Here is a 26,776-nt window from a genome sequence, read left to right as displayed (position 1 = left end):
GGCGAGGGGGTCTAAACCTGACTTCTGATGATAGTTCCAGGCTGCATTAGCTTTAATGGGTGCACTGAATCTATCTTCTTGTCAGTTCTGGTCCTTCTTCATCCCGTGGAACCTAAAAACAGAGTGAGAGAACGAGACCCCCTCCAGGATTAGAGCTTTGAACCATCAAGTGGCCCCAACAGCTGTGGACTCCCTCCCTACCCCTCCCCAGACGCTGTGGATTACTCCCATCAGAATCCAGTCAGAATTCCCGTCCAGAGTTGGGGGGGTTTGAGTGTAGTTATAAATATGAGCAGCAGAGTTCACGTTGCTACTGCCACAGCCAAATTTGGTCCCCCGTGTTCGGTCCCCCCCCAGGCTTCGGGTGAATCAACTAAAACAACACTCACTAATTCCAGTCCGCCGCGATCACTTATCAAAGGTCTCATTTGGGCGAGTTTTTGCATTTCAGAGCCGAACCGCTTCCTTTCTCGGAGGCAGGACAACCAGATCTTCCCACACCTCCCCGCAGAGCGTCAGATGTCACATCCTTCAGAGGAGATCAACGCTGTAATTAGGCAGAAATACATATGGATCACAGACTGAGCGCCAAACGCATAATTAGTCTGCTGTAGTGCAAACAAGTGTCTGACTTGAGCTGTTTTTGATAAAGAAATATATATTTTAAATGGAACTCAGGCTCTATACAGTTGAGTGGCCAGGAAATAAAGGTCCGAACAAGGTCACATGCAGCAATAGAACTGAAAAAAGTGTGTCTAAAATTATGACAATTACATTAAATTAGATATTTGAGGACTTTGACTCGAATTTGGATGAAATGTCTGGGGATTTCTGCAAAAACTCTAATTAAAAACTCACAAGAGCAATTACGATCTTAAATTATATCGGAGTAAATCAGATACGTTGTTCTTTGAGATTTAATAGTATTCTGATACTTTTTTCGGTTATATTGGTTCTTTTATTATTACTTCACCATTTCCTGCGGTCTCCCTGACCTTTTATATCAGGTGTAAGGATGATTTCTGGGGCCCATTGTTATTTTATTTAAAAATCTGGGCGTCAAAGATAAGAAAAATCCAAAGTTCACAGTTGTAGGAGCCCTGATTTGGATGTTTTTGGGGGAATCACAGGCTCCTCCTCCTTCTCCTCCAAACTTTGTCACGACTGAGGGAACTCCCAACTCCGGGTGCCGTGAGTAGGTGCGCAGAGAAGGCGTGGACCGGGCCAGACGCGCACAGAGCGCAGCGAGGACGCGGAGAGGAGCTGACGGAGCATTCATGAGACAGAAGCCGGTCCGAGTCACTGGGATGCGATTTTAGCCCCATTTCACTGCTGTTTCCCAGCCTTTATCTACGGTCATCAACGCGCAACATCCGGACCTACATCGCCGTTTCAGACAGACTTCAGCGGATTATTTCACCGTCAGAAATGGGTCCGGGACGGTTCGGGGCTCAGGCGCCGGGGACGGTGGCCCCTCTCTCCCGCTCCTTCCTTTGTATCATGCTGTTGCTGACTTCTTCCCTGACTATCTGCGAGGCGTTTAACTTGGACCTGGAGAGCCCGACTGTGTACAGCGGACCCGCGGGGAGCTATTTCGGATACGCCGTTGACTTTTATTTGGTGAATACGACCAGGTGAGTTTCTTGAATTCAATGAAAAATGCGTTTTTTCCCCGAATGATTATAATAAATATATATATTTAAAAAAAGGAAGTGGGGGGTCAGGAACTCTCCGTCACACTCTGAAACATCTTCAGAGTTTGAGGATGTAAATGAATCATCCATGAACTCATCGTGGGTGTTTTATTTTTTTGGTCCCAACAGAAAAGAACTTCCTTTTTAAAGCTGCAGCCTAAAGTTCCAGTGGAAAAAAATCCATTTGTGGGAGGTTATTTTACTCCGACATTCAAATCTGCTTGTTCTGTGATCACTGGACACACGCTTTACGTGCACGCAAACCCCGTGCGCGCACTGGAACTGGCGTTCCAAGGGAAAAGTGTTGCGGATCAGTCTTTAATTAAACACTAAAACTAAATTGACATTTGAATTTGATCCTGTTAATCACCTTTGGGCTTCAGTTTTACTTCTGAGTCGGAATGTGATCCAGGCGACGCGTCCAGACTATTTTGGCATTTCCGGTGAGAAATGATTTGGATGCGTGCATGTCTGCAGCCAGGAGCATCCGTGTTGTTCCTGGTGTGCAGCAAAAATCGGACCGGCGCTGCTGAATGTGTCAGTCATCGTGGTTACTGGGAGCTTGTGCAGTCAGAGTTGGACTCAGACATGATCAAACTTCCTGACTCTGGTTCTCAGACCGCTCTTGGAGCAGCCAGCGGGCTGTGAGCTGAGGCAGGGCTTTGTGCTGCCAGCAGCAGTAGCAGCTCTAGTTCCCCCCGGCCCTCCTCTCCACCTCCCTGGGCAGCAGACACTCACACATGGGGGGATTCCTCCCCCCTCCTCTCATGACCCTTAGCTGTATGGAAGCTTGATGCTATTGATCTTAATTTCAGTGCCTGGGAAGAAAGGGCTTCATGAGAGAGGCATGATTTAGGATGTGAGGTTTGAATGTATGAACTCCTCTTCCTTAAGCATCCCCCTCTCCTCTTTCTTCCTCCTGTGCTGATGTCATTCTGAAGGGGTTTATAATTCATCCATAGTGCAGACCCTCCCCCACCGTCTGGCCTCCCTCCCCATCATCTTCCCTACGCTCATTAAGTGTGAGAAGGGGCAGACGTCATCCTGCTGGTGACTTAATCTGAACTTTTCTCCACGTTGGATGTTGTTCCCTAGTTGGAGGGGAGCGAGATTCCTACAAGCCCGCTCCCCTTTAATTTTCCAACTGTTGAAAAGTGCTCGGAAGTCAAATGTTTAACAAAAAAATAGGCGCCGGCGAGGTGCTGCGTTATCAGAGGCTCGCATGCTCACAGCTGCAGACACATCTGAGGCGAGTCCTGTGATGAAAACGCTGCTGCTTCTTTCGCCATCACGTCATCGCCTGCACTGGGGGGGGGGGCGTGAAAAGTGTGGGAGTACTGGTAATCTGAGGGTGAAGTCAGCTGAGAGGCTTTACTCCTGTCAGGCTGCTGTTAGCATGAGTAAAAATGTTTGTGTTTAAGCAGAAAGTTCTGTCTGGCCTCCAGCCTTTAAAAGCTGAGGCACCACAGCCGTAGAAAGTGACGTGTTGTGGTGGAAAGACTGAAGATGGGACTAATTTATTGTAAAACTGGCTAAGGTGAGGAAGACTGAAATAAAGAACTTCAGAACTTAAATAAGAAAGAGATGGAGGCTGACATCCGTCGAAATGTATGAGCAGAAACGGGGTTTAAATTAGTCCATAAGTGGCTGGAATGCAGCTGCGTTTGTCTCTGGTAGGTTTAGAAAAATGAGATTTATTACAGAAGAGAGGAAGATAATCATGTGTGAGTGGCTCAGTCAGACCTCCGAACACAAAGGCCTCCTTTGCTCCCGCTTTGGCAGACAAACTCGACAAAAAAGTTTATATGTGTAGGTCTGTTATAGCCCTCAGGCGCGGGTAATAAAATTACACTCGGACACTAGCAGACAGCCCACCAGGGAGGAACGCCCGCGGACAGACTTCATGAACTGTGTGTGACGGTGTTCTCCAGATGCACAGGAAGGACGGGCGGATATAAGGTTCTCTATACTGTGTGGGTGTGTGTGTGTTCTTTCACTCTGAGTCAGATTCGACTCATTGCATGTCTCCATGTAGGCAGAAGGTCATCAAAATAGAGATGGACTTCTGAGGGCTGGTTTGATTCAGAAACACACCCCTCTCCGACTTTCCTCTCCCGGTGCCTGGCAGGGATAAGGGAGTGGATCTTTTCCGAGATGGATGCCGCCAAAGGTCAGGGGCTGTAAACAATAACAGACCTTTTGCTGGAGTGTGTGAAAGGATGTGAAAGGACGGTTCTCCTTACGAGCTGATGTGGGACTTTGTTAAACTCTGATGCTCGCTTGTTACCCCCAAACTTCTTCTGCACGGTCCTTGAACTCATCTTTGAGAACAGCTCATTAAAAACCTTTATCTGATGATGGTGACTGAGTTGTCTGTTTAAAGGATGCTCGGATTAACCACGACAAGCCCTCAGATGAGCCGCTCCATGTGGGTCACCCACCTGGAGGTTACCCTCTCAAAGGCTGTTAGCGCTGAGCTAATATTGACCTTAGACTGGGGTCTCTTACGGCCTCTAAAGCCGCGGTGTTTTCTCTGCCTACACCGAGGCCTTTCTCCACCTATGACCGGTGTTATTTCTGTTTTTGTTTTCATTTTCGTCCCATTTGCGTGGACCTGCCGCTAAAGGAAAGCAGCAAGCGGCTGAGCTGAAGGAGCACTCCCTGTGTGTTTGGCCTGCCAGCTTTTTCTTCGCCCAGGTTCTCATTGTTACGCGGAGACAATGAGGCTCTTTGTCTGACAGCAGATAATGTTGATTTCCACCCGACGTCTTTATTCTTTATTTATTCTTAACCTTTCGACGCTGCTTCACCCTTCACTTGCCTCTCCGGCAGGGCGGGAGCACTGTTGCGTCGCACTCCGCCGGGCTGATGGAGCCTTTAGATAAAGATCCTCTGTCCGCTCCAGTGGAGATACACGGTGGCGATGTGTTTAAAGACCCTGCCGTGGTGTCTGCTGGTTTGGGAATCCCCCCAGGACGTCATGTCTCCGCCGGAGTTGGTCGTCGGTCAGGGTCGCCCTGACTCACACTAGATTTAATCTCTGCCTGCCAGCGAGGCCTGTTTTGTTTTAGCCCCAGGTCACTAAATGATTCACATCTCTGTTAACCCTGATGAAAATCCTCCCTCCACAAATACAGCGATGACGCCATCCGCCCACCCGTTGCTGATGAAATTCGAATCGCAGAGCGAGCGAGCTCATGTTCAAGATGGAAATAAGCTGTAACCTCTGGTCATTACTGCTTCTGGAAGTGTGTGAGCGCATTTGTCCATGCATGCGTAGGTGGGGCCGGGGGGGTGCACATACTGAGTATTTCAACAGCTGCCCCCCCCCGCGGCCCCCAGTCACCAGGTTTTATACAGCAGTCGGTCTGTCCATAGGTGAGAGGGCTGCACCCCCTGATGTGGGCATTGTGCAGAGGTGTGAAGCGCCAGCAGTTAAACTCTCCACAGGAAGATTTAAGTGCAGTTGTTCCGAGAACGGGGGAGGGGCCGCTTTTGGGGTCAGGACGGTGGGAAAACGGCGTGATAAGGGAAAATGCACAACCTTTTTTTAACTTTGAAAGATAGCTGTTTTGGTGTATTCAGCCATAGGAATTTAATAATGATTTGAAACCGTCAAACACAAACAATAAATGCTATAGTTCCTCGTGTTCAGGTCACCACGCTTTTCCTTTTGCTTGGCAATGCTCGCGGGCTTCACGATCAAACGGTTCGGACTGTTTATTTGATTAGCACCAATAGCTGGAGAGACTAAATGGCTCCCACACAGGAGCGTCACATGATGTAGCTGGATTTATTAAAAGACCCATTTCTGCACCTTAAAATTAAATCATGACGGTCATCAAAGAGTGTAGTGGGAAGGCTTCGTGTGACCTGCACTGCTTCTCCCATCCTCTGTGATGTCAGGACAGCAGAAAGTGTGTGTGTGTGTGTGTGTGTGTGTGTGTGTGTGTGTGTGTGTGTGTGTGTGTGTGGAAACAGGACTCTTTGTATGGCTCCATGTGGTCTAGAATAAGTCATCGCAGTCCACTTGTGCTTCTCTTCTCTGTCATTTGGCTAATAACACTAAGTGGCCACACGTGCTTAGTCAATACCGCCGTGCATGACATCATTCCGATATTAATTAAATTACGGTCCGCGTCAACCCCACGTCTGGCTCTCTTTGAACCCGGCAAACGTTTGAGAACGTTAGTGAAGTGGCTGTAATGAGTTTTTTTGGGGGGGGCGTTGTTGTGTTTGTTCTGCTCCATTTCTCCAGCGCTTTGAGAGCGGTGAAGGTCGGACGTGGCAGGTCACCGCGATTCACTGAGACGGAACCACGTTCCTGTTTAAGCGCGTGCTGAGAGCTCAAGGATCACTGTACTTTTTACTGAGGTGTTGCTGAGAGTTGAAGGCCACAGCCTGCCCCCCCCGCTCCATCTGGGCCATAGTTTTCTTTGGGTGGTGTTTATGACCGCAGGTGGTGGATGCAGAAGGGCCATAACTCAAATCACGTGATCTCTAATTTTAAATCCGCCGTAACGCCGTTCAAGTGACATCAGCTCTGCAGCTGCAATGGAGGACGATTTAATATGTAATGGAAAGAAAAAGGAAGTTCAGCCTAGAGAGTCGGTCTCATGACAGCCTCCATCTTTACCATCATCACAGAGCCGGTTAGCCGTAAGTGGCGCATTAGCATTCCCCAACTCCACTTTCTTAGCCCGCATAAAACAGCGGTTCCAGTCTGACAATTATGGTGAAAATGTGTCCTAATTATGGCAAACGCTGTGCTCATTTACAGCGAAGCTGTTGGTTAGACATCCATAACATCTAACCCCAATCGATTTACAGTTGTCTAATTAATGTCTAATGGTGAAGATGATGAGTGGCTGTTGTTTGGCAGCTGGTGGGCTCGACTGTGCTAAACAAGACATAATGCCTCTCATATGTTAGCGCCGTTGCTGTTTGTCAGCAAACAGACGAATGAGCAAGTGAAGGTGGCTTTAGCTCTGATATAGAGGTTCACAAGTGCCTGTAAGGACGTCGCCGACTTCCAGAACCCTCCCTGCAACCCTGAGCCCGCTCCGCTTTCAGCCCATCGCCACCGACGACCTACATGCATTTGCAATGCGAAGCCCTCGCCGTGCACTCCAGCTGCTTCTACAAAAGAATGTGGCATCAGCAGTAGAACTTCATTGTGCTAATGACACAAAAGCTTTATCTTTCAACAACTGGGGCAGATAAGGCGGAGGGTGGGAAAATACCGGTTAAGGACCAGACTGATCCTTGACGGATAAGCACCCATTAAATGCTAATTCCTTCCCATTTACAGCACTTTCAGATCTCTATCAGTCTGTGTGAATGTGTGTCTGCACATCTGCATGTATCTAAAAGTAATGCCGACACACACACACACACACACACACACACACACACACACACACACACACTGACTGCCAAATTGCTGATTAAAGTTGGACGCGCTTGTTTTGTTATTTCCTGTACTTTTCATCCTTTGAAGTGCTGCTGTGGCTGCCTGGATCCATGCCTGTTTTGGGTTTTTTTGTTCAATAAAAGATGATTCCAGATTAATTGCCTTTGTTAGTGTATTTTTTCAAGGCCTTGGAAGCTAAAGCCAGGTGTTTTTGTATAAGAATGCTGCAGAGCGTGTTGGTACAATGTCGTTTAAATGGAAATATTGTTTACTGTTGCAGCCTGTATGCAGGTCTGACGTTGCTGCGCTGCTGGAATTTTACTGCTGTTGGGGATATTCCAGCATAAGCATGTTTAGCCAGAACCTTTTTGGATTGCTTTGTTTCTTTTTTCCCCTCATCTCCTACAAAAACCAGGAGTTTCTGCCCCACGTTTGGAGTTGGAATTATATTGTGCACATATAAAATTTGCCAATCTACCCAATTTCCTCCACGAGAAAACCCTTGACGATCTCTTCTTTTTCATCCGAGCTAATGGGTGGATTCAGTGGGAGCGACTATCACAACCTCATGATTTTGGACTACTTTTGGAATCAAGCTACCTCCTTATCTTCCTCTGGACCCTGGAGATGCTAAGTTTAGCCAAAGTAGAAATGCTCCACCACCACTAGAAGATCAGGGCAGGAAAGGGTGTGCTCTTCCTGTTCTGGTGCACCCCCCAAAGATCGTCTGGTCCCAGTGATCCCAGATCTCTTACCCACATCAACCGTCTCTCGCGTGCTTGTTGACTAAAGTGGGTCTACAATGAGGTAATGACTAAGCCATCCACTTAAGTCACATTATCTGTTGGGAGATAGTTTTTCCAGTTACCGTGCCCGAGTCTTCTTTTCATCATTTAATGTATCATCAGTCGGGCTTTCTATTCTTTCTTGTCTGGAGGCTGTCTACACGTGAGTAATCCTTGGCACACCTGCTGGGTTTTTTTTTTTTTTTCTTCTCAAATCTGAGTTGAAGTAGTCGGCCGCCTCGCCTGTAGTTGTTCGGAGTAGCTCCAAAGACATGAAAATTAGTACCGCAGCTGAAGAAACAAGAGTGTGACTCCACTTAGCCCGTCTGCTTTCTTGTTCTCAGACTGAATCTGCCCCTCGGGGATGCACGTGTGAGTGCTTCTCTGCCTGTGCCTGCCCTCACAAGTTGGTCGAACACCCGTCTGAGCCCTACATGTGCACATCACAGCGCCAGTTATATAGGATCATGTCAAACAGTGCTGCAACCTGTTAAAATGCTTTTCTTCTGAGTCAGAACGCAGCTAATGCGCATCCTGCATCTTTAAGGATGTCAAGTGGGAGGTCTGGATTTAATTTTTTAAATTGAGACCAGGCTAAGAACCACTAGCCTCCAGCTCGGACTTGTAGGAGGCATTCGGGTTAATTAATATCCTGTGGTTGGGTTAATGTACAGTGGGAGATTCACAACTCCTCTCTTTTTTGCCTTGTCTGCAGTGCCAGTGTGGTGATCGGAGCTCCCAAGGCCAAAACGAGGCAGGTCAACATTAAAGAGGGTGGATCCGTCTTCTACTGTCCGTGGAGCCTCAGCCAGACGGACTGTCATGCCATTGAGTTTGACACCGAAGGTAAGAATTAATTTCAAATGAACAGAGGTGACAGTTACCAATGTAATTCCAATGTAATCAAACTGATTTACACGCCGTTTAGGAATCGGTTGTGCTTTGTACACAACTCTGTATATGAAATAAGTGTCTCACCTTGTGAACCGTCGGAGTTTCCTCTCTTGAGCAACAGCGTTCCACTCCACCGAACCCTCACTCTCTACTCGGGTTCCTGGGCACGGGATGATCCTTTTTTCCTGTTTGTGTTTCCTCTTTAGGGATGAGTAGGTTACTGGCATTACCTTAGAGCTGTAGGGAGATAAGCAACCACTAAACACAAGGTTGAGTAAGAAGCGTCCTGTTTGTAGGACAGGTGAAGTCGAGAGCAGCGGGGGATGGAGGGCGAAGTCAAGCACTCTGGGAAGGACCGAAGTGGGCAAGGCTGAACATTGTGTCTTGGTGTGGTGACAGTAACCGTAGGCACCCTGCCTGTGTGGCACAGTGGGGAGAGATAAACGGAGTAAAAGGCCACAACTTTTGGAAACGGGTGACCCAATACAACCGGGGACGGGAACCTTTTCAGTCCACCCAGAAGACAAAAAGGTTTCCCAGCACTCCTGCAGCGAATGGTGCACCTCTGCACCGCTGCTCGGTGCATTTGTGGCGCAACATACCCCTCTGTGGCGCTGACTGGAGGCCCCGGTGAGGGATGTCACGCACAGGCAAAAGAGGCCTGGCGGCGAAGGAGAGTCCCCCCGTGTTGACAGAGAATGTCCCACGTATTCTAAAGATGCTTTAAATAGCCGATATGATTGCCAGAGATGGTTCCAACATCTGGATTATGGCAGTTGAATTTGCTCTGCAGTGCATGCACATCTGAAAACATGTTCTACCAAAACATACCTGATATTTGATGCCACGGTGTTTTTACTGTAGCCTGATTATTACGTTTGTGCATTTGTGGTAATTAAATGTTGGTATTAATCACTTATGAATACAGATGAAATGCTGCCGCCTTGCACTTAAGGCCTTCAGTTAGAAACACGAGCAGGGGTGTCCTGCGTGTTATTATATCCTCGGCTTTATCGCTCCAAGAACAAAGCGGTGTCCCTCTCTCTCAGTGTGCTTGAGCTCTGACCCACGGGCCACAGATCCTCTTAATTAGCCTAACTAATTGGGTCAAAGTGGATCTCCTCCTCTCCACTTCCTTTTCCATTCAGATAAGAGCCTTTCTATGGGTCTGAGAGCAAAGAGTGAGGGCGGCGGGGAGGGTGTGAGAAGGGCAAGCATGGGATGGGAGGAAGGGAGGGTGGGTAAGGCCAGAGGAAAGGAGGGAGAAACCAGAGCCTTGTTCTTCCATTCTGTCCCCCTCTGTTCTCCTGCTGTCAGTACTCCCACAGGGCAACTGATGTGATGAGTGAATTTAGCCATTTGTCTTCAAACCCACCGACACACACACACACACACACACACACAACACACACACACACACACACACACACACACACACACACACAGAGTGTGGGCTCTAACCCCACTAATGGCCATTCTCTCACACACGGTTCAAAGGCGAGAGTGAGTCTATGGATGCACTCCAGACCTCCACACTCCCATGCTGGTCCCCTGAGAGACTGGGCCAGTCACCGTGTCCCATCAGCCCACCACTCTGACGGACCTCCCAGGTGGGGTGGGGTCGATCACATGTCCCATTTCTGGATTTCTCTGTGTTGGCAGGTCTCTCTTTTCTCCTCCTACATGAGGCTGCCTGGCAGCGTCCAGTTCTTATTGTCCCTGTCCAAAAATTTACCTAAAATGAAAATGAACATTGTCCTGCAGCCGAGGCTTATCAGTTAGCAAAGTTCCCAAAAAGTCTCGGAGCTGGTGTGTGTGTAAAAAGGACTTATATTCACACATTCTGCTTCGTCCATTGTAGATGAAACATGTGCGCAGGACAGTCTGGAGATGGAGATTAAGCAGAAATACAACTGGGTTGTTTATAAAAATCATGATAAGACGAGAAGCAGCACCCCCCACACAGTGCTGCAATCATGCAGATTTGTGTGAGATTAAAGAAATGTGGAACAGCGAAGAAGGGAGACACAAGCGCGTCCAAACAGAGGTTGCTTAAAGGAAACTGGAGCAGAGCGTGGGTTTTCCTTGGACCCCAGCCCCCCTCCAACTTTCCACAAAGATGGATCTACTCCAAGCTGCCTAGTTGGCTGGAGGGGGAGAGACGTGGATGGAGAAAGTCTGAGGCGCGGCCTAATTTTACATTCACAGAGGTCAGGAGTTCTTACACTATGAGCCAGCCCACAGCCCCTATAAGATCCTGTCCTGCTCTCCCGCCAAGTGTCTGTGGTTTGGGTTACATGGGAAACGTGTCCGCAGGACGGCGTTGATAACATGGCTGCTCACATTTGCACTGCAGCTCGCCGCAGCGTTTGAGCTGCACTCCCGCGTTGTGGATTCTCTTTCAGTTTGTCGGCGTTTCTGTTTGCGCGGCGGCGTCTGTCCTCAGATAAAGTCACCTTTCAACCCGACTCCTGAGTCCATCTGTCAGCTCGCCGCCTGCTGTCACGTGGGAGGCCAGAGTTAGTGGACAGGTGGCCAAACGGGGTCAGAGGTCGTCAAGGTCGGAGGAGGCCCAGGGCTGCTGCAAAATGTTATTTCCATTATTTATTAATCCAGAAGTCACTTTCAGTCACTGAATCTTTAAATTCCAACAAAAGCCACCTAAAGATCATTGCAGCTGTCATCGAACTTGTAGCAAAACCCTTTTTTCACTCTGATTGTCTCACTGGATGAGAAACGGTGTAGCTGGAGTCCGACGGCATTTTTCTGCCCACTGTCCAGATGTTCCCACTGGTCTGAGAAGCGGATGCAGAATGTGAATTCTCGGGGTCGGTGCGAGGAAGCCGGTCCTCCTCTCGCTCCTGCTGATCAGTGTTTTTGCTGCTTGGTTTCCTCCAGGTGATCGCACCACCTTGCTGAACAACACGGAGGTTCAGGTTGACTTCAAGTCGCACCAGTGGTTCGGGGCGACTGTGCGCACGCACGGCGACACCATCCTGGTAAGGCGCTTCAGTCGACGTTGGGTCGTTCATAGATTTGCTTTTCTAAATTCTTTATGCTAAAGACACGTTTCCTTTAATGGATGTTATCTGCAGTCCCCACACACTGACTGGAAATGCTGTTTGCTCACTCTGACTTCCTGAGCTGCCTCTTATTTGTGCTGATAGTCAGGGTTGAGACCTGGGTCGCTCCATACGATGCAGTGACCTCAGCCTGGGTCTCAGCCTGGGTCTCCTCCTGAGTTCAACGACCCCGGTGCTCAGCGTTTCTGTCAGCACGTCGCTCCTCTCAGCCAGTCACCAGAATTCTCCCACCTTCTTTCCACCCCAGGCTTGTGCCCCTCTTTACTCCTGGCGCACAGAAAAGGACATCCCTTACGTTGACCCGACAGGAACCTGCTACCTCTCAACTCAGAATTTCACCAAATTTGTAGAATACGCTCCGTGCCGCACAGGTAACTTCTCTCTTTTACCTTTTTAAGTAGCCGTTTTGACTCCATCCAGGGAAATTATGGCTGGATTGAGGCAGGTTTTCAGACGCCTGGACTCGCCACCAATCAGTTCTGTTCTTTGTGCTTCAGAGATCAGTGATGCAGTCGGCCAAGGTTATTGCCAGGGAGGCTTCAGTGCTGACTTCACAAAGGTAAATCTTCCTGCTCCTCGTGATCCAGGCTCATGTCTCCATTCTGTTTGTCCTGATTTCAATGGTTTCTGTTACAGGATGGCAAAGTGGTGCTTGGAGGACCCGGCAGCTACTTCTGGCAAGGTGTGTATTCTATTTTAAGGTGGTACTGGTTTGTTTTAAAAGGCATTTTCACATTTTCTTGGTCTCCTTCCTCAGGTCAGATCATCTCTGCAGCTAAGGAGGACATCATCGGAACCTACCACCCCGGCTTTTTCATGCAGTATGTGAATAGCCAGATCCAGACCAAACAAGTCCGGGCTGCTCATGATGACAGTTACCAGGGTGAGGCTACTTTTATTGAACATGTCTTCAATTATTTGCCCCATCAACCCTGACTCACCCCCACACTTCCACTGTCAGGCTACTCTGTCGCTGTGGGGGAATTCAGTGGCGATGGAACCGAAGGTGAGTCAATAAAACAGGGCGCGTATCCTCATGTTTCCTGAGTTGCACGCAATAACAGACCTGATCATTGAGCTGGAGGTATTGAGATGAACGGAATGTGAAACGTTTCCTCACATCTTTCAGATTTTGTGGCCGGAGTTCCAAAAGGACTCAAGCTTTATGGCCTGGTAAGAAAACCTTGTAGAAATCTTTAAGCTGCTTTAAAACAGCCTCTGCAGCGGGGAGTTGCTTTTCCAGTCCAGTGTTATAGAAAGATGTTCAGCACGTCTGTGTGCTTTCTTTCAGGTGTCAATTCTAAACGGCAGAGATTTGAAGACCTTGATAAACTACACTGGCGAGCAGGTGAGCTCCTGTTGCCGCCATTTATGAAAGCTTGGCCTAAATTGCTCTCTTTTTCTCAGGAGAGCTCCTAATTGTTCAAAACAAGCATAACTTCCATTTGTTTCTGAATTTTGGGCTTTTCTGAGGTTGGCTGTGAGGCTCCATTAGTGAGAGAAAAGTGCTACAGTCATTTGTGTAAATGGTTGTGGGACTAGAAATGCGCTGAGCGGAACCCACCTCTGACCCAGCTGGGTAAATAAAATCGCTCGATTCCTCTCGTTCGTTCATTATCGGAGGCCGCGTCAAAAGAAGATAAAAGAACGATCGGAAAATAAAACCGACCGATGCACAGATAAACTGCACAGAGCCTGTAATGTTTGGCGATGTCGCGTCACCGTGGAGCTCGAAAGATCAAAGCAAAGCGCCCAAGAACAAAGCAAATGACGTCAGTGCCTTATGTCGGCCCTTTCTTGCAGATGGGATCATATTTCGGCTACGCCGTAGCAACGACTGACGTCAACGGCGATGGGTGAGCACCGTTTTTTTTCTCTCTTTCTTTTCTATTATGAATTTTCGATTTGAGCTAGTTTGTCTCTGCAGGATGACCGACTTGCTTGTGGGAGCCCCCATGTTCATGGTTCGAGGCTCCGACAGCCGCCTGGAGGAGATGGGACGGGTCTACACTTACCTACAACGTGGCCCCCTGGACCTGGAGCTCCGCCCATCTCATTTAACAGGAACCCAGGTGTTTGGGAGATATGGAAGCACTATCGCACCTCTGGGAGACCTCAACCAGGATGGTTTCAATGGTCAGGATGATTTTAGACGTGAAATTGACTGGAATTTACACAGAGGAGTTTTGACTTGACTCCCTGCTTTCAACAGATGTGGCGATCAGCTGTCCATTCGGAGGCGAGGAGCAGCAGGGGCTGGTCTACATCTACAATGGATACTCGGAGGGGCTCAGCGAAAAGCCGTCTCAGGTGATTGCAGGCCAGTGGGCTGCTGGGAGTATCCCTTCCAGCTTTGGATTTGCCCTCAGAGGTGCTAAAGACCTGGACATGAACGGATACCCAGGTGAGAGACGCAGCGATGATGTCCTTTTCAAACAAAGCGTACGGTCGTTTCTAATTGTTGTAATTACTTCTCGCCTCAGACCTCATGGTTGGCGCCTTTGGAGTCAATAAGGCAGTTCTCTACAGGTACGTTCTTAAACCAAGGAATGAAGATGCTTCACCGCCTTTTTCATGAACTTAACTGAGAAAGTGGCATCAAAGTGTAACTTCACGTGATGATTGGATGCATTAGCAGCGTGTCTGTCCTTCGCAGATCCCGCCCAATAGTCACCGCCAAAGCTTCTCTGACAATTTATCCAAACATGATCAACCCTGAGGAGAAGAACTGCATGATCACCAGTGGAAACACCAGCATTCCTGTTTCCTGGTGAGCCCCCTTCTTCCTGTCCCCGATGGTCCAGTAAAGCTCTGTTGGTGTTTTTTAGCCTTTCCCTTGTCACCCGCATCCATAAACACTCTTATCTTGGCAGGAAGTTCTGATAAGGAATATCATTTGGCTTGACAGGCGCTGCATTAATTTGCAGCTGCTTCGACAAAATCTCAGATTTGACACCGTTTCTGCTGCAGATGCAGTAAAAAGACTGTTGAATAGCAGCATTGTTAGCGGTTTTTGGCCTTTTCTCCATGTGCACACCCCCCCCAAAAAGGGGAAAGGAAACACATGATGGTTGCTTGCTGCCTGATATGGTTGACACTGAGCTCACATGTCTGTTTCCCCCCATTTCCAGATCCTGATCCATATAGGAAACTGTTGTATACACGCGTGTCTTGATTACACTGCGTTGCTAAGGGAGGATTTTTTTTGCGTGGTAGCAGAGCACAAGGGATAATGGGAGGGAGGGAGAGAGCTGGAAGGTTTTTCCTGTTCCTTTTGAATGAGATATTGTTTGCTGGTGGAGCACAGCTGGGAAACATCAGGACCTGTAGACTCGTGCGAGCACGCGTGCACACTTGTAAGAAAACAGGAGCACGTATATGAAAAGCCCTCCTTCTACACTCTCCTCTCTCATGTGGTTTTACAACTAGAATTTCCGCTTTACTTTTTCAAATGTGTGAGTTGCATCTCCTCTGTGTGTGTGTGTGTGTGTGTGTGTGTGTGTATGTATGTGTGTGTGTGTTTGGGGGGGGGGATTGGGGGGTTCCAACAGGAGTATATTGTGTGGCTGATGTCATGGGAGACAGCTAAAGACTTATACAGACGGCCATTGACTGGTCAGTCTTGAAACCTGAGTCGCTGCACAATTTCACCCTTCTTAACTGCTATTTCTTAATGTGTGTGTGCGTGTGCGTGTGTGTTTGGGGGGGCTGTCTGTGAAAATGGAGATGCAACGATTTAGCTTGGCTGGAGAAAGTGGTCAGTTGCCAGCGTGTTTCCACGCATTTAGCATTTTTTTCATAGCTTCATCGTATTCCCATCATGCCTTGTGTCCTGTAATGTGAGCCATGTAAGGAACTGACAGGACACGGACAGAGCAACGAGGGCTGTTTGCCCTCTGTTTGTTCTGATTCTCTGCCATTTGCACAGCAATCCTCCTAAATCCCGTCCTTGTCTTGACTGTCCAAAACAGTGTCAACCTGAGCTTCTGCATATCTGCTGATGGGAAGCATCTACCAGACGTCCTAGGTGAGCCAACTTTCCACATCTGCACTTTATTACAAGCCAAGAAAAGATCCCAGAGCCACCAATTGGAGCTGAGTTGTTGTTGGGGTTATTAGGATCTCCATTAGCTGAAACTGCTCCTCCTGGATCCACAGGAGAGAGGTAAAGATTCAGTTGACTTCAGCTCATCACAGGAACTGGAACGATAAAGCCTGGTGTTGCTCACAGATCAGCATCAGCTACACAAACCAGCACAGCACGGTGCAAGACATCTTGTCAAACTTCCATGTCTTTCTACATTCAGACCATGTGTCAAAGCAAGATGTGTTATGATGACAAGAAATTGGTGCAGCAGGCTGAATTTCAGTGATTTAGGGATCAAACTTCTTCTGTCAGCCCCTAATTACCTCTAATGGCTGCTTCCTTTACAAGTGTAGCCTGTTCCAGGAGCTTCAGGGAACATTGATGACATTGTGCGTGTTTCAGTGTATATTGTGTGTTTTGGGTTTTTTTTTTTTTTTTAAAAAGCTGCCGTTACGGGACTCCACAGTCATCAAGCCATGAATGCACATTTGTGCCCTACATGTTCCAGATTTCCAGGTGGAAGTACAGCTCGACAGTCGGAAGCACAAGCAGAAGGGTGCGGTGAAAAGGGCTTTGTTCCTGGATTCCCAGCAGCCCTTGCTCCAGAGGAGCCTGGCGGTGCGCCGTGGCGAGAACGTGTGCAAACACACCAAGCTCTACCTACGAGTGAGTTACACAAACCCCACGATGATGGTCATTCTGAGCCTCGACCAGGGCTTCTGCAGCCTATCTGCTGCTTCGAACGTCCAACCTGAACCTGATTTCTTGGGGTTTCTGTCATTCCAGGATGAGAAGGAATTCAGGGATAAACTGTCCTCCATCTACGTAGCCTTGAACTTCAGCCTGGACCCCGAAGCTCCAGCTGACTCTCACGGCCTGCGGCCCATCCTCAACTACCAGATCGCCAACGTAAAAGAGCAGAAGGTATTTCTGATGCACCCCAGAAATGTTCTCTGTTCATAGAGGAGAGGGTTTGTTCCGAGGGTGCGGACGCGGAGGGCCGGCCGATATTTCAGGGTGGGGCGCAGCCAGGCAGTTTGCCCATCTGGAGGAAATTTCTCGGCATTTTGCCAGTTTCCTGAGAAACGTGGAGAATCGGTGCAAACATGTGGAGAATTTCAGCTGTGGCCCAGCCTGCAGCATGTGGGAATACAGCAGGAGCGTCCGTCAGCGCGCTAGTCCCTCTTCCTCCCCCCCGTCACTGATCGGATGTGTGTCCGTCTTATCCCTGTTGGACCAAGACTCAACCCTGCTGACATTTATGATATCAGAGCTGTTGGGTTTCCAACATGTGGCCTGTTTCAGAGCCAAGAATGAACGCATTAAATCTGAAAAATCCCTTTTTCAAAAAGACACCCAAAGAGGGCGTGTGTGTGTGTGTGTGAGATGCATCAGCCTGCTGACATCAATCTCTCTTTAGAACGTGTGAAGGAAGCAGCGTTTAGACAGTGATTGGAGATTTCTAGTGCTTCAGCCCCGGGCAGACACACGATGGCCGACTCGTGTGTCGTGGGAAAGCGCGGTCGACCATGTAACATTTCGCCGCCACGGCCCGGACGTAATTCCCCATCAGTCGGAGCGAGAAAGAAAGTGGTTTGATGTGTTCGGCGCGGTCTCTTTTGCTTTATTCTCTTTAATATTTTCCACATGTCCCCGTGAATATTTATGACGATGGATGTTTGAGCTGCCGCCAGTCTTGCACAGAGGCACGCGCTTGTGCAGATCTCACCTCTGGCAGAACTCGGAGCGGCCAAAAACCGTGACCTCATTGTTCCATCTGACTCCATGAGCCCGAATCGGGGCCCCGCCTGTTTTGACAGGCTGGTTTCACTACAGGAGGCCCATCCCATTGTCGGCTGTTGCTGCTGCTGGTTATCTACAGCCTTCACATGTTGTGCCGTTGTCCTCCCCCGGCAAACACACCAGGGCGCACATGTGGCCGTGTTAGCGTTCCGGTTGCCACGGCGTCCACAATTAGAGCCCCCGAATGGTGTAATGACAAGAAGGGGCCTTGGCTCTCTGTAATCTCCTCCTCCATTTCTATTTATTATCCCCATCGCCACGAGCGTCATTGCGTTGATGCTCACAGCGGGATGCAATCGAGCCATCTGCACGGCTTTCCTCGCCGCCACGCGTGCGGCGGTCGCCCATTTGTGTTCCGCTTCGCTGTAATCTTTGAAGCCACACTTGTGCTTTCTTCTCCTCACTTGATATTCCTTCTCTGGCTCAGGAGGTTCCTCCGGGCTCCTCCTTTCCCTGTGCTCCCCCACGGCCGTGGTCGGCTGGGCGGCGTAGCGTGTGGTGAAAGTGCGGTTGGCCACGCGGCGCTGTGATGTGGGACGCCGGTTAGAGCCGGGAGCAGGCAGATCTGCGCTCGGCTCCGCAGGAGTACCTCTCCTGGCGGACGCTTTGTCATTAGTTCATCATTTCCTTCTGTTGCAAACGGGAAGCATGTGTGTTTGTGTATGTATGTGTGTGTGTGTGTATGTGTGTGTGCATGGGGACAGCTGGTTCAGGAGGGGGCGTGGCATCTGCAGACGATGACCTCACTGACTTGTCGTGTTACAGTAGTTCAGTGTTGTTGTCTGGTAGAGAGACGACTGTGGTACAGGTGTCCGGATGTGTGTGCGCACGTTCACACGTGTGTGTTGGGCGGGAATGTTTTAGTCATCCCACATGTTACATCTCGCTAAACACATCCTGTTGTCTCGCTGGAACGCACGTCTGGTTTATCTGGCGTGTGACAGGCGTGTGTTTTGTCACCGTGCGCTGGTGTTCGGCCCTCGTGTTGAAAAGCCCATGTGTGTTTTCTAGGCCCAGATTCTTCTGGATTGCGGAGAGGACAACATCTGTGTTCCTGACTTGAAGCTGGCCGTTCAGGGGTGAGTGTGTTCGTATTCGGAGAAAAATCCCAGGATGGAATTCTTCCATGCTCCGTGCTTTCATCGCCTTCATATCAACTGTGTTGCTTGTGTTTGCAGCCTACAGATTTAATTCCAATAATACTGAACTCAAATACAGTTTTATACAGCCTGAAATCCCCCTCTGACCTCTTTTGCATCGTAAGCGTGTATGTAACACATGCTAAACTGTTCTGAACTCTTGGATTTGAAGGCGTAAATGCAGCCGTTTCTGCCGTTGCTCCCATTTTTTATTTGGATTAGCATAGCGGCGGGGCGCATGGAGCCGCGGGGGCGTTCTGGGCTCCCCCCATAAAGCAGGAAATGACTCTACAGGTGTGAGGTCACGCAGTTAAAAATGTGGAAAAAGGAAAGAGATCGCTCCAGAAAACCAAATCCAAACCCAGCCGCCTCAGTAGCTGCGGGGATAACATCTCCCCCCCCCCCAAATTTCAGGAATTTGTTAGAGGTTTTTACAAGAACAACACAGCCTCCCTGATACTCCTCTGCTCCGTCATTTTGATTTCACATTCCATTAATAAAAGGCGTGTGTTCACCATCTGACTCCCTCCAGAAATGGCGTAGAACCACCTGCTGTGAGTGTCGGCACCATCCCGGAAACTGAGACGTGCAATTAAAATAAGAGCTCGGTGTTTTTGGCTAACAGGGCCTGGTAATAGCAGGACTTTGTCTCATTCCTACAATGGTTTGCTTTAAAAATAGTGCGCTCGCCATCACGATCGCAGTGGACTCGCAGCTCGGCGAGGACCTTTTTTTTTTGCTCTCCTGCTTTAACAGAGCAGGCTGTAATTAAAAGCGCCTGTGCGGCTGTCTGTATGGACTCTATCATTGTTCTTGGCGCTGGGAAGAGGCGGAGGGAGGGAGAGCCGAGGAGGGGCTGCGAGCTTTTGCAGCTCTCTTATGTGTAACTTTATAACCATCACAAAAGGTTGCTTTCATCGCTGGAGCGACCGGCGATGTTTCCTGGACACGCCGAAGATGTCACCCTCCTCTAGAATCAAACCTTCACGTGTCGCTTGACCCATTTTCCACCATTGATCACCACCACTGAGCCCGCTGACCCGATCCATAATCCTTTTTTTTTTCTTTGGTGGGGTTTTCAGGAACAGGAAGGAAGTCTACCTGGGCGATGACAACGCACTAACGCTGACTTTCAACGCCAGAAATGAGGGCGAGGGGGGGGCGTACGAGGCGGAGCTGTACGTGGTGTTGCCCCCTGAAGCCGACTACAGTGGAATTGCCCGCAATAACGAGGTGAGAAGAAACCCAGGGCGCGTTGGAAACCCACCGCTTCCAGACCCGGATGTGGTGACGAGTCTCTTTTGTCGACCGTCATCGGGCCTCGTTGACCCGTCTGCTCTCTCCCGTCCCCAGAGCCTGACCCAGCTGACCTGCAGCTACGACACCGAGAACCAGACCCGTTACCTCAGCTGCGATTTGGGCAACCCGATGAAGTCCGGAACCAGCGTAAGGACACGACTTTCTTCTGGCACTTCACGTGTCACCGAGAATTTCTGAAAGCAGTGGTTAGGGGAGCTCCCCGGGCTGGCAGTTCCTGTAACCATGGCGACGCCGCCCATAAAAACAAACAGTTGACTCCACAACATCACGGTTTCCTCCCCTTTGTTGGAAAATATTGTGCACCATCAGCAGACTGGGTGCGAACTGCACAGGAAAAGTCGGTGTAAGGAAATGTGACAGACTCCATCTGTGTCCTCGTGCCACCCCCACCACACACACACACACCACACACACACACACACACACACACACACCACACACACACACACACACACACACACACACACCGCTGCCTTTTTAATGGCCCGGTTGCATGCCAAGCCTCGGTTGTCACCCACCCGGATATAAAGGTTGACCACATGGTATTTCTGCTGCTGCAGGTGTGGGCGGGTCTGCGCTTCACGGTCCCACGGTTGAAGGACACCCACAAAACGGTGCAGTTTGAGCTGCAGATCCGCAGGTAAAGCTGCCGGAAATTGCAGCAGGCTTGGGATCTTTCCTCCTCTGACAGCCGCTGCTCTGGGATGACATCAGCTAATTGGAATCTTTTCGTTTCCACAGTAAAAATGAGAATAATTCCCACAGCGAGGTTGTACCCTACATGCTGGAGGTGGTGGTCCAGGCTGATGTCATCCTCCAGGGGTGAGTCCAGTGTTCGGTTTCCCTCATCTGTCTCTGTTGACGCCTCACCCATGTCCTCACATCCCCAACCTTTCTTTTCAAGCGTGTCCCGACCCGATAAGGTCTTCTTACCGCCCGCCAACTGGAAGTCGACCAAAAGCTACGGGGTGGAGAACGACGTCGGGCCCGCGGTGGAACACGTCTATGAGGTAATGGGTCACGGTTTCCTGTGCAGGGAATCGGGTTCAGTTTGATGTCTTCTGTTTTCTCTAGTGGCACATTTTCATTTTTTGGAAACATGCACACAAAACTACACAACAATGTCGGACAATTCGCAGCAACACGCCCGGACCCTTCAATGCCAACAAAGCTAGCATGTTAGCTGCTAATTAAATGACAGGGATGGGTTGTTAAAGCGCACCGGATTTATTTGTAGATTTTTTTCCAAGTAATTATGGATATTGGCCGTCCTTCTCTCAACTTAGCCTCCATAACTATGTTTTGTTAACATCAGAATACCTTCATGGCCCTTCAGGCAGGACCTGAGCTTTCTATATTTGTAGTTTTCAGCCATCTAACGTTAAACTGTTCATGTATCTTTTTTTTTCCTACACGTAAACACATTTCATTTACTTAACTTAATTTCTTTGGCTTTATTGTACAGAAAAATAGAGATTTGACACAAATAAACTCCCATGCTCCTTCTAAACATAAACTGCTGCAGCGATTTGGGCCAAAACTGTTTAACTCTGTCTTTCATTTTCATTTTCTTTTCTTTCTTTTTTTTAAACTCACCCATCATTTAAAAAATAGGCGTGTTCCCTAGTTTTGCCTTTTACATAAATGAGGACAAACAAAGCTTGACAGGCCTGCCTTTAAATGAATGTGTGTTGGAGGTCAAATCAGAATCCATCATCCGTGTTTTTCCGAATTCTGCTGATACATTTTCCCATTTCCTCATCAAGCTGGTGAACAACGGCCCCAGCGGGATCAGCCAGACTGTGCTTGAGCTGCGCTGCCCCCTCAGCACCCAAGGTCAGACTGTCCTCTACCCCCTGGAGTTCTCCACACAGGGACCCATCAACTGCACGGCGGACAGCAACATGAACCACCTCGGTCTCAAAGTGAGTCTCCACACGGCCTCACTCGCTTGGGTAAATGAAGATTGTTGCGTTCTGTGATGGCCTCCAGCTGGAGTCAGATGTATTATTAAGCGTTGGGGTGTCTTGACGGTCGGCCCACACCCACCTCCTCCTCCTCCTCCTCCCAGCTCCGCAGCCCCACCCAGGACACTCAACCCACCAGCACTTTGAAGTCCCGGTTCTTGCCTGTCCTCCTCAGAGTGCTTATTCATTTCCAGCATCGCACACGCCCCCTCACCCCAGCTTTTAGCTTTCATAGCAGTTTGTGTTCACTTTTGACCCCCCCCCCCCTCATGCATGAATCCTTGTGGGGTCAAACCCTTGCTTGTCATTAATGACGGCCTGGGGGTCAGGCGAGCATTGCCAGGGTTGGCGTGATCCCCCCTCCCAACGAGGTCAGAGCCCGTCGCCACCGTTGTGCTGTCAGAATTATCAATGTTTTTACTTATTCGTCACGCTGACGGCTGCGATTTACAGGTAATTTTACACTCGCTTGATGGTGTTTGGATTAGAAATGATCTCACCCTCTCCCAAGAGTCCCGCACGAGGAGAAACACGATTGTTACTGTTAGCAACACAACACAGCAACACAAATTGAGTATGTATCCTTCCGTCATCGTAAATGTGCTTTGGCGAGGCTGAACACCCCCCCCCCCCCACAAAGAGTCTGAACTAACGGACTCAAGATGTCCAGTTAACTGACAGAGAGGGCAGAAAAAGGCAAAACTCAGGAAACTTAATGTTTCTGTTCTGTTCCCCCTTCAGCTCCAGCGCCCGCCGACAGAGTCGCCCATTCTGGCGCAGAAGGCGGACGAGCACCACATCGTGAAGAGGGACGTCCACAAGAACCCGCTCGCTCACCTGACCAACCTGGTGAGATGCTGACAGGTTTGGGCGTCGCGTCGGAAAAAGCTTTGAATGGCGCGTTTCTCATCGCTCGCTCCGTTTTGGGACTGAGCTCCTGGGATTGGGTAATTAGGTTATGATGTCATTAAACGGGAAAGGTCAGAGGTGAGCGGTCGCTCCCTGTGGAAGCCTGAGATGTGCTCATTACAGCCTGGCTGCTCTTTCATTCTGCCCCCCCCCAGCTCCTCCACACACTGGCCTTATTGATGGACACAGCTGCAGGTGGCCGCTGTCGCCGCCGCCGCCGCCGCCCGTGGCTACCTGCCTCCACTGAGGAGCTCTTTGTCTGCACGCTCGGCGGCGCTCGTTTATCACGCTCGCTCAGACGCGTCAGTCTGAAGGAATCCTGCTTCTCTTGTGTCAGCACTTCTTTTTGCTTTCACCCAGGAAGCGTCTCCGTTGCTCCACTCTATGGATTGTGATGGATTGAGTGGTGGTTTGGGCACGTGGTCGTAGGTTTGCTGTCAGTCGGGTCAGACTGTTGTTCTACCAAGCTGTGGGAAATGCCGCCACACCCCACACGGTCCAGTTTATCCCCCTGTGGAGGAGAGACGGGACTCTTGATCCACATTCATTCATGTCACCAAACCGCCGTTACCCAAATGCCCCCCCCCACCGGCGTGACGAGGGTCTGCTGGGAGGAAACGGACCGATAGCGCTTCCTGTCTGTCTGAATATCCTAATTAAGTCTGAGCCTAAAGGAAACGGCGCTGTCTCTCCTGTGCTTTCCTCAGAGATCTGCACCACGTAAACTCGTCCTCTTCTGCTGAATCACCAAGCGCCCGTCTGGTTGGTGGTCTCAAGACAGCAGTAGCTGTGAACTAAAATGTTCTGAAATCCAGAACACACCAGGCTGTGTGATGACGATGTAATTAATGCTGTGGTGTTGTACATTGGGAAAATGGGCTGGTTTCTGTGGTCGGGTAATAATGTGACGAGTGGTGCACGCAGCATTTTTACAATCTCGTGACATTCCTTTAATATAATTTGAAGCAGGCCTGGGATCGGGATCATAACATTGGCCTCTTTGTTACATTTATTTGACCTGCAACATTAACAAGGCTGTTATTTGTCCTCCCCATTTGTTCTGCTACTTTTCCATTTGCAGTTATTTTGTGTGCCCATCAACAAGATTTTAAGAATGACGGCAGTTATGAGCAGAAGCGTGTTTAACGTTTTTCCAACGCCCTCCTCTTTCTTCCTGCAGTCCTGTTCCAATTCAGACTGCTGGACCCTCCGGTGCAACGTGGGTCTCCTGGAAAGGGGGACCACAGCAATCCTTAAAGTGCGCTCCCGCGTCTGGGCCGAGACCTTTGTTGAGGTTTGTTGCGAAAGAGCTTTGCCTTCCAAAGTCGTGTCATTGTGCGCAAACACATGTTCTCACCAAGCAGAGGAGAGGAAAGGACTGCATGCTCCAGATTAGTCCATTCCCACTGTTGCCTGCCATGTATCTCATGTCAGTGTTTTGGCAGGAAGCACACAACACACGTCGTGGCGAAAAGGAAATGTTACTTTTTCAGCTTTAATGCTGATAAATCCTGATAAATTGTTGACATTAGTGCAACATCAGCAGTAGATTCTGCTTGTGTATGCAGAGAGGAATCTGATTCCCACAGAGAAAACACACCACAGTTCCTAGTTTTACACGTTTACTTAAATCTATCACATCTGCACGACACACTGCTGCTGTACAACAATGCGCTCAAATGAGCCTTTACATGTACTCTGTCTCCGCCTAGCGGCCTTTCGGTGAATTACATATTTATTTGTTTGTTTCTGACCTGATTTGGTTCATCAGAGGGCGTACAAGCAGTATGTGTTGGAGTGCCTGGCCGGATACAGTGTGAGGAAGATGCCTTATCTCATTCTACCCAAGTATTATCCCAGTGGGGAGGAAAAGGTATATACTCTCAGGCTTTCCTTAAACCCCAACAGACACACACACACACACATACACACCTCTGCCTTTGTCCTTAGGTGGTGACACCGTTGCTGTGGAATAAGCCGGATCTAGAAAACTCCGTCCCGCTCTGGATCATCATCTTGGCCATCCTGGCTGGTTTACTGCTCCTGGCTCTCCTCATCTATGTCCTGTACAAGGTGAGTTAAACACACCCACCTGAAATATCCCCTTTTGAAACCCCCCCGCAGCCGCTGCTATCGTCTCATTATGATGTGGGACCTGTTTTTTTTTAAAAATATTTGTAGATTGGATTCTTCAAGCGATCTGTACCCTACGACATGGCCATGGAGAAAGCCCAAATCAAGCCCGTCTCTGAAGCCTAGGAGACGACCGCGATGACGATATCCGGCGAAATGACTGCAGCAGAGGAGGGCGACGGAAGCTGAGGAGCAGATCAGAAAGCAGTCGTAGAGCGAAGGAGAGACCACTGGAACTCCACTGTGCTGCACTAGATGAAGACAAAAACATCCCAATGATCTCTGAACTGTATGAATGTTTCTTAATTAGTTCTGTTTTTTTTTAAAAATATTTGTAGATTGGATTCTTCAAGCGATCTGTACCCTACGACATGGCCATGGAGAAAGCCCAAATCAAGCCCGTCTCTGAAGCCTAGGAGACGACCGCGATGACGATATCCGGCGAAATGACTGCAGCAGAGGAGGGCGACGGAAGCTGAGGAGCAGATCAGAAAGCAGTCGTAGAGCGAAGGAGAGACCACTGGAACTCCACTGTGCTGCACTAGATGAAGACAAAAACATCCCAATGATCTCTGAACTGTATGAATGTTTCTTAATTAGTTCTGTTTTTTTTTTTTAAAGTCTTCTTTTTTTTTTGCGTCCCGTACTACCCCTCGTTCTGGTGCTATTTAATAGTTCGTTGTCTGCTCACATGGACCGTGTGGCAGCCGGGAATGCTGTGAATTGTGCAGTCTGCCGAGGCCGGACAGCATTTCTTTATTGACGGACGATCGGTAAACAGGTTTCAGGTGAAAACGGTTCTCTGGCTTTAGAAAAGGCGACGCCTGTTCCACATAGTAGATCCAGCTGAAGCCTGTCTGATGTGCTCCTTTAGTTCTGTCTAATGCATGCTGGGATAGGATAACCTATCCTGGAAAATGGATGGATGGATGGATGGATGGATGGATGGATGGATGGATGAATGGATGGATGATCTCCCTCTCTGCCTCAGGTTGGTGGACAGGGCTCGGCTGACTTAGTTTTTGCACTCAAAGGAAATCTACTGATATAAATGACACCAGGACAGACGGACGGACTGACGGACGGACTGACGGACTGACGGACTGACTGACGGACTGACTGACTGACTGACTGACTGACTGACTGACTGGCCTTCCTTTGGGGTTTGCTTCAATTCCTACTGATCACTTTGTTTGAATCTCCGTCCGGTCGCCCGCGGCGACGCTCGACTGGGACGGGAACGCCACAGATCTGGGAGACCGCGCGTTGTGGTTATCCGTCCTTCGGTCCCGCATCCTCGTGCGCGTTCTTTGGGTGCGCTTTGAGTTCCGTGGCGATTTTAAAAACCAAAGATGGGACAATCAGCCTCATTGTAGCCGTAGCAACGAATGACAAAAGGCCACAGGGACTGAACGGTAAAAGTATCTTGGTTTTATTTGTTGTGTATACTGACTTCTTGTGCCTTTAATGTAAATAGTGCGTGCGTGCCGCAGCGAGGGCCGCGTGCTCGCACGCACGCACGTGTGTGTGTGACCTCACGCATCTGTAT

The 26,776-nt window shown here is 49.2% G+C and overlaps 1 protein-coding gene across 1 annotated transcript; it reads left to right on the top strand.

Annotated features, from left to right (window-relative positions):
• The first annotated feature begins 1,199 nt into the window (after positions 1–1,199).
• Positions 1,200–25,554, top strand: itga5 (integrin, alpha 5 (fibronectin receptor, alpha polypeptide)). Its single transcript, XM_057040359.1, has 30 exons — positions 1,200–1,634; positions 8,608–8,738; positions 11,685–11,785; positions 12,117–12,240; positions 12,367–12,428; positions 12,506–12,551; positions 12,627–12,752; positions 12,831–12,875; positions 12,999–13,042; positions 13,161–13,217; positions 13,673–13,725; positions 13,797–14,005; positions 14,082–14,273; positions 14,353–14,398; positions 14,526–14,639; positions 15,841–15,896; positions 16,465–16,622; positions 16,743–16,880; positions 18,771–18,838; positions 19,981–20,131; positions 20,252–20,344; positions 20,779–20,858; positions 20,960–21,040; positions 21,123–21,228; positions 21,985–22,143; positions 22,927–23,034; positions 24,275–24,388; positions 24,866–24,967; positions 25,045–25,167; positions 25,276–25,554. Exons 1-30 carry the CDS (start codon positions 1,429–1,431, stop codon positions 25,351–25,353), a joined length of 3,171 nt encoding a protein of 1,056 aa, XP_056896339.1. The 5' UTR covers positions 1,200–1,428; the 3' UTR covers positions 25,354–25,554.
• Positions 25,555–26,776: the final 1,222 nt, after the last annotated feature.

The sequence above is a fragment of the Takifugu flavidus genome, chromosome 8 (assembly GCF_003711565.1).
Source record: "Takifugu flavidus isolate HTHZ2018 chromosome 8, ASM371156v2, whole genome shotgun sequence".
Taxonomy (NCBI): domain Eukaryota; kingdom Metazoa; phylum Chordata; class Actinopteri; order Tetraodontiformes; family Tetraodontidae; genus Takifugu; species Takifugu flavidus.
This window is presented reverse-complemented; position numbering and strand designations above follow the sequence as displayed.

Excerpts from the sequence above, each read along its gene's own strand:
- itga5 (XM_057040359.1), top strand. The coding sequence starts at position 1,429 with ATGGGTCCGGGACGGTTCGGGGCTCAGGCGCCGGGGACGGTGGCCCCT. Across the intron at positions 14,274-14,352 it reads GGACATGAACGGATACCCAG|ACCTCATGGTTGGCGCCTTT; the intron begins GTGAGAGACGCA and ends TTCTCGCCTCAG. Across the intron at positions 21,229-21,984 it reads CGGTGGAACACGTCTATGAG|CTGGTGAACAACGGCCCCAG; the intron begins GTAATGGGTCAC and ends TTCCTCATCAAG.